Here is an 11,003-nt window from a genome sequence, read left to right as displayed (position 1 = left end):
TGCAAACCCGGCAAAGATGCCCTTCTGCACACCAAGACACCACCTGCCTGTTACGTCCCCCGTGAGCCCGAATTCCTGCTTCCCCACTAAACCCGTGTGGTTAAAGGTGTTTTATGTTGCACGTACACCAGCTCGGGATCATCCCAGAGGGAAATTCTGACTAAAGCTGTAACGCGCTGCACAGCGGGGCTTTTAGGCTCCGGCGGAATTAAAATAAAGGTTCGGAGGCTCCCAGCAACCCCAGCTGGTACTGGGAAGGGCAGCATGTGGCTCGGGATATTTCCACCAAATGTTCAATCACACAGAATATTTCACCCGTCTCCAGCGTGAGATCACGCCATGACTCCTCCGTAATGAATTCTTTACCTTGGCAGCAATCCCGCTTTCTCCCGACCGTGCCCCCCGCTCCCCTCCCGCTCCCGCTCCCGCAACACGTGGCGCCGCCGGGAGCGCGGCCCGGGCCGGCAGCCGCCGCGGCCGCACGGAACGCGCTTCCCCGCGGAGGGCCCGAGCCCGTCCCGGGCACCCGGGGGGCGGCGGCCGCTGCCCGCCCGCTCGCCATCGGCGATGCAGGGCGGCCCAAAGGCCGCGGAGCTCCCGCCGGAACCCCGGGGCGGACCCGCGGCCCTCGGGCGCAGCCGGAAGCGGCCGCCTCGCGCCAGCCCGTCGCCCCGGCGACGCCCGAGGCGCGCCCGCCGCCCGCCCCGCCATGGGCCCGAAGCGGCCTAAGACCGGCGGCGTCGCCGCGGCGGAGGCCGCGGCCGGGAGCTGGGAGGCCGCGCTGGTGTCCGCCCGCCTCGAGGAGGTGAAGGCAGGCGGGGGGGCACGGCGGGGCCGGGACGGGGCCCCCGCGGGCGCGGCGGGGCCGAGGGTCGCCCCGAGGGCCGGGCTGCCGGGGGCTGCGCGGGGGCCCCGGGGATCGCTCCCCCCGCCCCGGCGCTTCTCGTCCCGCGGCCCCGGTGCGGCGTTTGGGCGCGGAGTGACCGTTCTGCAAACCGCCGGGCGCCGCGGGAGGTGCCGGCACGGCGGTGGCTGCGGCGCCGGAGATGTGAGGCCGCGATTTCCCTGCTTGAGTGTGCGCGGCTAAAAGCCGCTTTTTTTGCTCTTTTTTTTTTTTTTTTTTCCCCGTTCTTTTACAGCGTGCGAGGATCTAAAGGCGTATTTAGGTTTCCAGGTTCTACGTAAGCAATGTAATTCTAATAAATCTTGGCTCGCGAGAGAGAATTTGGTTTCAAAATAGGGTAGCAGCTTAGCAAACAATAATATTTGTCCAGCACGTGCTTATCTGGCGCTGCTTCCCAAGTGAGACAGATGACTTCCACAGCGCCCTTGTTTGCTGGCTTTTCCTTGTGCCCTGATAGAAAACCGAGGGTGTTTTTTTGTTGTTGCGATGTTTTCGTTTTTTCTTTTTTAACATGGCAGCGGTTCTGGTTAGGTATGAGGACTTTTGAATTCAGGAGGAGGCTTTTAAACTGGCTAATCAGTTTTCTGAAAGTGCCACAGATGCCCAAAAATCTCTTAAATGCTTGCTTCTATTTTTGTGTGGTGGGAACCGTATGGTGATGGTGCAAGTTTAGCCAAACAAATCGCTTCTTGAAGTAAGCTGCTCAGCTAAGGCTGTTTTTTCCCACTTTCTCCTAAAACGTGGGTTTTTCAGTGGAGCTCAAAGGCACTGGAGCCCTTTCTTGCTCATGGATCTCACCCCTGCTCTTGGAGAACCTCCCTGGAGCACGAGAAGGGGATGGAGGCTCAGTCTCCATCACCTACTCTGTTCCTGACCTTTCTCCCAAGCTTACTAGCAAGGTGCCAATTAGTGATTTATGGGTTTTTATGGTGGTGTTTATTGTGGCTGTGGATGTTGTCCCGTGAGTTCGCTGAACAAAGTGCTTTGTTTGCCGCTTCTACATGTGATTTATTACATTTGTTAAACGCAAACCGTTATATTGAAGTAGTTTAAAAGGTAGGAAATAAAACGCTCAGAATTTAGGAAATGCCAAAATTAGGATTATTCAGGACCACACATTGAGGCAGATGGGAAGAAGCGTTGAATATGCTCACTGAATGAGGCTGGAATTCTGCAGGAAAAAACACGTGATCACCTAATTAAAGATTATCATAATGCCTGTACCCCTGGGGGCTGAATTAAGATTCCCGAATTCTGGTGTCGTCCAGCCGTTTTCGGTTCCGGTTAAGCTAATCCGACTTTCTCTGTCTGGCCGTTAGCAGGGAGAGCCTTGGGAACAGGAGAACAACTGTCTCCCCGCCGCAGTCGGCTTCTGTGACGCTGGGCAGCTGCTGAAATTTCTTATTGCAGGGAAATTCTTGTTCAGCTCTTGCAGTCGTGGGCAGGGGCACGCTGGGAGCAAAACTGTCAAATGCCAACAAATCTCCGCTGAGCGTGTGTGCCTGGAGATTCATCAGGCATGGCCAAGCGTGGCTGTACCTAATGTAAATAAACGTGCTCTGTGAAAGCACATCTTTGACACAAGCGTGGCTGTGCTGCCAAATTTCAGTTCCTTCCTCTCGAACGGGGAGGGAATCGAATATCTTAATTACTTAATCACATAGGGGTTTTTATTAAAGGATAAAAATGTTTTTGTTTTTTTTTAAATCAAATCTTATTCTGCAGGTAGTCTAACCACACTGTCTTCCCCCTGGCCCCAGTAATCTTTTAGCAGACAAGATTTAAACTGGAATATACAAAGTCAGGGACTGAAAGCAGCCTGTGAAAGAGAGTGTTGGGCGACTTTAATTGTAGGTGTCACCAGACACACTGCACAAAGTTATTTTTTACTCTTCCTTAATATTCTGTGTGATACACCATATGAATCTGAAATTACGTGGGAGGTGACAGGAACTCCTATCAATTAAATAAATTTATTTCCTGGTAATTTGTGTATAATGAATGTTTAAAATTTTTACTTGAATCAGTTTAGAGAATATTCTTTCCCTTCAGTGGAGTCAAAGGGAATTTACTAGAACTGGTTTTAAATTGTACCAGATAGACTGAGCAATGAAATTTCACATTTTAATGTGTGTTTATGGCTTAAAGTACTTTATTAGTCTGATCTACGAAAAGGAGTCATTTTAGCAGTGGTGTTAAGATTTTATGGACGGGTGTGCTAACTAAAATATGATTTAAATGGTATTTACTAACCAAATAATTGCTTTTACTAAACGCTCTGTGAAAACTGGCAGACAGACAACTTAAAAACGTGTACAGAGGGAATACGGATTTCGCAGAGCCTCACGTTGTAGTTTATGTTCATCTTTTTTTGTTTCTAACGTGCTGTGCAGAAGGACATGGAGCTGCAAGTTGTGTTTACCTTCAGATATTTATCAAGATATTTTGGTAGGGTTCGCTGCAGAATTAGATTGCAAAATATAAATTACGAATCTTAGTTTTAAACTTTGTATTCTTTAAGTGGTTAAAGGGCAATATTTGCCAAGTGAAAGGTAAATTCCGGGCAAATAAAGCCCTTAACAATTGAAATAATTGTAATGTATCTTCTTACCAGGTAGCACAACTAAGGGTAGCAACTGGAAGCCACATTCTGCTCTGACTTTCCATCTGTGTGGTTTCTTTCAGTTTATTGGCGTTGTAAGGCCTGAAAAGTGGACTGAAATTAAAGCTTGTGAAACGGTAAAAATTTTCCTGAATAGGATGACTCCACTCTTGATCACTGTTCATACCGCTTCCTCTTCGGAGAGGAACTAACATTCAACTGAGTTCTGATACTCTCTCACCTGCCCGGATTGTACAGCAAAAGTTCAGGCTCTCAAAACCGGAATCCATTAGTAATACGGGCATGTGTCAATCAGAGATAGTGAAAGTGGACTTGGGAACTCCTGGAGATGCCACCCTGTACAGTCACTGCGTTATGGCTACAAACCTGCTGGTGAGCAACCCTTCCCAGTGATGTTGGCTTCATTGGCTGGTTTACACGCTCCCTCGTTGTTGAAAGCCAAGAATTCTAGAGGTGATGCTGCCTGAAGTGTTCGTAAATCACTAATAAATCTTGTTATTTCTGAGGCATTACTTAAAAATCAGGAGATAAAACAACGCTTGCTCTTTGATGCTGGAGTGTTGGGAGTTGGAAGTTTTCCAATGTTTCTCTTCAGCCATTACAGTTCAGTTTGGAATTGTGCTGTAATGAAATGAACCTACTGGTTGTGGCCCTAAGAGGGGAAAAAATGAAATAAAATGAAGCAAAGTAACCCCATTAAATACCACAAGAATAAGTGCTGATGCAAAATGACAGCTCCTCACATTGCCTGGAGAGGGGCCGGGGTGAGGTGGCCGCTTGATGCTTTTGCTGGCTGAAGAAGTCTAGAATCTGGTACTGCAAAAATAAACAATATACCTGACTTTTTCAAATGTCTTCTCTGGAACAGCTGCCTTTTTGTGCCTAGGAAGTGAAGCAGAGAAAACAAGATATGTTTAAGAAGGAAACATAAATTTTGTGAGCTACCTCTGCTTTTTTCTTCAGTGTGAATTGAAGTTAGAGATTTATTTTTTTTAACCCGCCTGTGTTGTTCCAGTACTACTGTGACAAATAAGACACGTAGGCTTCGTGTACTGGTTTTTAGCAGTTGGGAAAAAAAAAATCACATTACAGGGTGGGCACAATGGAGGCTCGAGAACAAAATCGGGAGATGATGAGACACCTTCCTTGGTTTTTGTTTGTGCAAACAAGGGGTTTGGGAAGCTGCTTGCATGGAGCCTTCAGAGCTGGGTGGATCCTGTGGAACCTCTCCGCCTGGGGGCTGTGGAAGCTTTCCATGTAGATGGTTCTTTCCAGCACCCAGAGACTTCGGTGCGTTCCAACTCTTGTCATATGCAGGAGTTTTAAACGGGGGGGCCGGTGTCGTTTGTGACGATGATGGTCACTGGGTGTTTTCCAGTGAGGGTGGTCTGGCCTGCCCTCCCTTGCACGTTGTTTAAGGCTCGTTTCAGGCGCCGATGCCGCGTTTCCAGCTTCGGGGTTTTTGCGTTCGAGTCAGCGTGGTGCATTCCGTGGGCTGTCTGCTCCCTCGCTTTGGGTGTCTGTGTGCGGCGTGCTTGCGTCGCAAGAGCCTCCCGGGACCATTTCCAGCCTTTGTCAGTGTTTCTTTGTGTGATTTTTCTCCGTCCTGTTCTTGAAGCTGAGAACCTCGTTTGAGGTGGCCTTCAGGTCACTAATCTGTCCTTTTTCAGACCCTTTCTCAGGCCTCACTTCTACAATAACACTTGAAAGAATTGAACTACGTAGAGGAGCAGTTGTATATTGAGGGAGAAAATATTTTTAAAGTAACCATATACATTTTACTACTTTTCCTTCTCGTTTTTATGTTGTGATTTTAGGTGGCGAGCTGTAGAAGCAGGGTCTGTTTCTCCGCTGTCCTTTCAGTGCCTTGAACATTAAGGGTACAGTTACAGTATTGATAACATAAGGGCAATATTGCAAAAATAATAGATTTTTAAGGTCATAAAAGAGCATAGTCAGTTAAACACCTTAAACTATGTACTAACGCTGCACATTCGCTGTCCTTATTGACTTCAGTTGCTGTTCTGAATGTTCAGCTTTTCTGAAAAATGATCTTTGAGGGCTTCAACATTGATCAGTCTGGAAATAGCTGACATGCGGTTAGTGACTTTGAGAATTCTGGAGCATTATTTTCTGTTAAAGTATGTTTAGCTATTTCTGGTGTTTATCTAGCTCCTGTTTCCAGATATTTGCACCTCTTTTACAAAAGGATTGTTTTTTTCCTTCATTTTGCAGCTAGCAAGGTATGGGTTGTCTCTAATACTGGTTAAGTTTTTAGGCAAAAGACCTCATATTGAGTCACGTGTGCTTCTGTAGAATTAAGTAAGGTGAGATTATAATTTTCGCTACCAGTTATCTTGTAGAGGCTCATTCTATGTATTTTATATTTAATATATTAGCTGGCATTTTGCCTGCTATCAATATTCTCATAGCTGTTCTATGGAGGCGCTTTAGCGGCTCATTTCTTTGGGGCAGAGAATTGAGAGGGGCAGATGGTGTCCCTCACTGACGGCAAGGGCATGGCTTTTGCTGAGGGCATGCCTTTTTCTGGGAATGTTTGTGCCTGGGTAAATCCTAAGCTTTTTGAAAAAACTCGTTTTTCACAGCAGGACTTTCCCTGATGTTTTGCTTTGGTGCCTTGTTACAGGCTGCTGTGAAGGTGGGCACCACAGTGGAAATCAGGAAAATTCTCCCTCGGTTGCTTTTAGTGCTTTCCCAGGGAATGCACAAGTATGGGGAAGGAGAAGGTCTCGTTGCTCGTACGTAACTTGGAAAGTGCCCGAGAAGTGTTAGAGGGGCTAGAGGATAAGCATTTGGAGAAGGAGTCTGAGGATGGAAAAGCTGGAAGTGGGATCAGATAATGAAACTAGGAACTAACTGGACAAAGAGACTGGGGACAAGAACTAGGGGAGCAAGTAACGGGTGGGGGAAGCATCCAGAGAAGTGGTGGAAGGCAGGTGAGGAACAGAGAGTGGAAATGGAAGAAGTGAGCTAGAGGCAGCTGTCACCGAGGGGTGGGAAGATCAAGAAGAGACAGGACTATCAGGAAGACAAGTTTCACTGGCGTTGTGGCAGGATGATGTTAGTCAGGGCTGAGCAGGTGTCAATTGTGGGCACCAAGATGCCAGTGTGTTTCAAGGACGAGCTGAAGAAGGCATGAGGTAGAGGTTTTAGGTCTCTGATGGAGATTTTTTCACATTCTGAGGAACTGCAGGAAGTTGTGGGAGCACCTCTGCGCTGCTGCTGGACCACGCGGCCCCTGGCATCTAGGGTAGAACCTGACGTGCCCGATTCGTGCTCTTCTTGTGCTGTCGACATCTGCCTGTGGGACCTACTGGGCCTCATTCCCCTCTTTGGGTGGCCCTCAGTGCAGAGGACAGCATGGTGGTATCAGTCTCATAGCTCGTGTTGCAGGTGGGTGGTCGTTCAAGGCTCTGCCTGCTGGCGATCCCTGGGAACACCGGGATACTGCCCTGTGAGGGCATTCCAGTCTCAGTTCTGAAAGCCCAGAAAGTCCACCCAAGTGTGGACGTCGAAATGCTCTGTTCAAGGAATGAGAAGGTTTCTGTGTCCATCTCTTGGCACAAGACCACTGAACTTGACAATGACAACTTGAACTTGAGTTCAGGTTGACTGCAGCTCCTGCGCACGTGTTTTGATGACCATTTGGGAATACCCGGCTCTTCCGTAGTGCTGCCTGCTGGTAGCTGTCTTGGCAGCTTTAGGCAGGAGGAGACAGCGTCCCCTGTCCTCTCCCAGCTAGACACTGGATGTTCTGGGAGCAGTCCCCACCCAGGCCATTCCTGCCACCGCTTCTGCACTTGCTGCCCCAGGTCAGCTGGACACTCTCCTCTCATGGATTCCATCGTTTCTGCATGCTCCTAGAGCATCCGTGATGTGCCTGCACTCTCCTGCATTTGGTACCTTTAAAAACGTACCGTTTCTTTTATGCTGCTGTAAAACATCCCGGAGGTTTGTGATGTGTGGAGCTGTAGGAGCCCTTTTGGATGAGGTATCTGCTCTGTAGCTACTTGCAGTTGCAGAAGACTACTCTTTGTGGCCCAAGTGATCTTTCCATCGTTTTTGTTTCTCTGAATGTTCTGTGGTTGAAAAGAAACGGGCCATATATCGTTGTGTTGTGCCACGTTCGTGTGATGCTGTGCTCTGTTACCTTCAGAGCATGACAAACCGTTTCCCTCCGTGCAAGCATCTACCAGTTTGAAACTGATGTCAACTGTTGCTTTCTCCCATCCCAAGTCATGAGTTACTCAAATTGCAAACATTTAGGTAGGCTTTTTTTCAGCTGAGGGAAGGAACAGATGAAGAAGGGCACAGTAAAACTGGAAAAAGGAATTTCTTTTACCGTTTCTATCTAACTTTTTTTTGGAACGATCCTTTCCCTCATTTTACCATCAACTCAGGTTTTGTTCTTTTCCGCAGGGACTTTGTACATAATATACACATGTGAAAATATTTCCATCAAAATCCTAAAGTTACCACCTGAAATTTATCTTTAAAATCTTTCCTTGCTATGATGCAAGGAAACTGCAGGTCCAAGGCTGGACTGGTGTGTGACTGCTGAGCCTGCTCCTGATTAGCATGACAGTGTCTTGGGACTACCTTGATCTTACTGAAGCTCTTTCCATATTTACCTTTGTGCAGCTGTATTGATATCCTTGAACTTTACGCATGCAGATGTGCAACGAAAAGAAAATTATTTAGCCTACAGCACGAGCGTTGGAAGTGCTTATGGCTCAGGCACCACAGATGCTGATAGAGAGAGCACTCTGGAGCCAGACGTGGGTGTGCTGGAGACAGCCACTCGCTTGGAGAAAGGGATTCCGGAAGGTTAAAGCAGGACACATGGAAAAGAAGAGTAACTAGTAAAAGTTGCTTAAATTACATCATTTTGAAGCGGTTGTGGATGTAGATCAGTAAATAGCGTGTTCCAATCTTCTCTTCTTCTGCATTTCTTTAATGCTGAAATCAGATTTTTTTTTTCCCCATGAAATATGTCTATTTTACTGCAAATGTTTGAAAACTGCTGGTGTTTTTCATTTCTCAATATTGTAGTGAAATAAAACATCATACAAATAAGGCTACAGTTTTCAGAAAGTAGTATCTGGGTGTTACCTAATTCCCGGGGTAAGGGAGCTGAAATTAATTATTTTTTTTTTTTCTTCAGCAAGTAATCACAATAATACATGTATTCCATGACAATCGTACATATATTCAAAATTCACCTCTCGTTTGCTTTCTGAACGGTCAAATCTGCAAATGACATTGAAAAGTTACTGCGTTTTTGTGCGCTGCCCCTGCAGCCTTTCCTTTCCCTGCCAGGTTTGCCCAGGCTGGTAGCAGGCGTCTGTGTTTTCCGTAGCATCGTACTGCCACCTGATGGCAGGAGGAACCGGGACAAAGCACTGGGTGCTTTTTCGGGCTGGGTACAGTTTGTTTGAGTATCATTAACACAGTGATGCTGAGCGTGTCTTAAGGGGAGTAACCATCTCTGCAGGATTGCTCCTTAAAACTTTGGAGAAGTGCTTGTGTTTGCTTGTGTTTTAATCCGGTAAATGTTTTGTTTTGGAGAGCAGGACGGCTGGAAGCCTAGCATCGCTGTCGTCGTTGGGGCCAAAGTTGAGGACGACATCCACACCAAGGCCCTGGCTCTTGCTGTGCAGGTGCCGCAGCGGAAGCTCTTCAGCGTGGTGACACGTGAAGACGTTTTCAGACAGGTATTCCGAGAATCCAACCTTTAGTGACGAACCAAAGCCCAGATCTCACTTCTGGATAACTAACTCCTTTGGTCTGTGGTAGCTATAAATTCAGTTGACTTACTCTGTGGAAGTTTTAAAAAATTACACCGATTCTTCGGAGGTAAAAATGGAAGAAGAAAAGCTTACTGTAAAAGCTGATGCGCTCCCTGTAAATAGTGAGGTTTTGTTACAGACTTTTCTTCAAGATGTTGATCACAAAAGTTCCCTCCCTAAGATCTACCATGAGATGATTCCTCACTATTTTGATATTTCCTCTCTATTTTGGAGTATGAGTGTAGTGTTTTCAGAAGGGAATAATGAGCAAAATAATTTGTGTAAACTGAAAATCTTCTCACAGCAGAATGCTTTATTTCCTTGCAGATCAGAGAATCCGGGAATCAAAAGGGGAAAAAAGTTAAGGATGTGCCCATGTACCATGAGGTGGGTCAAAGCATGTATTGCAGAGTCAGTGCTCTTCACACTGAGGTAAATACACTGTGTAAGTGTGTTACGTACCTGAGTAAGTGCAAATCTGTTGGGTGTAGCTGGTAAAAACACTCCACCATCTCAATACATGAACTTTCTTTTTGTGATACCAACGGTGTTCTACTGGATTTCTGATTAAGTGAGGATCAGGATGTCTTTTTAGGGGTATGAGTTTTATTGTGTTAAGAATGTGTTATATGGTCATGTTTTGATGGTGTCACAAATTACAGAAAAATTACTAGACTCCACTCTCCCAGATGCTCCCAGTAATTTAGACTTACACCTTCATTTATGGGAATGCAGTCGTGTAAGTGAAACCCCATCTCTTTGTGCTTGTATCCCTTAGAATCTCAGTTTGATGTTAAATTCCAGCCCGGTTCCTCTAGTGGGGTATGTCAGCGGGGTGGGGAATCATGCTTAGTACAAAGAGGACTTCCTTCTCTCTACCTTGTTAATGTTTTACTTACCACTTGTGAGAGGTTATAAAATCCTGTGATTAATTAGAAGATTGTTTAAAATTTTCTCGGGTAGAGTTTTATGGTCCTACAGACCTGGAGCATAAAGAATTTTGGATCCCTCTAAAAAGATCTTGTTTGCATTTTAGTTCTGCAATGACTAGTAAACTTTTTATGTGTCTCAGGTTTTGGTGGACTTTATAGCAGGTCTTTTTAGTTGCAGTCTGTTTTTCGGTAACGCCAGACTGCTATCTGAACAAGTCCCTTTGGAATTATTTACCACTGACATGACTGCGAATTTTATGCAATTAACCCTCTTCGTTTAGGACCAGCCTCCCAGGCAAACTCACCCTTGCATTACCTGGGATGTAAAACCCCTTCAGTCCCACTGACGGAAGGATTTCGAAGTCTGGCTCTGAGCAGCAGCTTTCCGTAATACCTGTATTTAATTACTAAGAGCAGTTTTCCCTGTGAAGTGGATACTTATTAAATTCCAGCTGTCAGTGCTGTGTCTCATTAGCTACTTACTTTACTCCTCAAAGACATTTTTTTCCTCCCCTTCTTCAGCAGAGAAAATAAAATGCCTGTTCTGACCTTTTGCGTGGACTCCGCTTCCGCTCTGGCTGTGGCGAATTACAAGACCGATCGCGTTGCCACGAGCGTTAAGGTCCTGCCCCTGGGCAGAGTTTGCTCCGGAGCTTTCGCCCCAAGTCCATGTGCAGTTTGGGCGTTGAAAGCTTCACGGCAGTACGGATGCCCAAGGGTGAGGTTAGCACAGA

At 46.4% G+C, this 11,003-nt stretch overlaps 1 protein-coding gene across 1 annotated transcript in view; it reads left to right on the top strand.

The window, feature by feature from the left end:
* The first annotated feature begins 709 nt into the window (after window positions 1–709).
* SPAG17 (sperm associated antigen 17) overlaps window positions 710–11,003 on the top strand; it is a 97,415-nt gene continuing 87,121 nt past the window's right edge. Inside the window, exons 1-3 of the mRNA XM_086622576.1 lie at window positions 710–805; window positions 9,122–9,262; window positions 9,665–9,724. Of these exons, the coding sequence (XP_086478702.1) occupies window positions 710–805; window positions 9,122–9,262; window positions 9,665–9,724 (297 nt within the window). The remainder of the gene's footprint in view (window positions 806–9,121; window positions 9,263–9,664; window positions 9,725–11,003) is intronic.

Source organism: Tauraco erythrolophus, chromosome 1 (assembly GCF_009769465.1).
Source record: "Tauraco erythrolophus isolate bTauEry1 chromosome 1, bTauEry1.pri, whole genome shotgun sequence".
NCBI lineage: Eukaryota > Metazoa > Chordata > Aves > Musophagiformes > Musophagidae > Tauraco > Tauraco erythrolophus.
The sequence above is the reverse complement of the archived record's forward strand: the minus strand, read 5'-3'. Positions and strand labels throughout refer to the sequence as shown.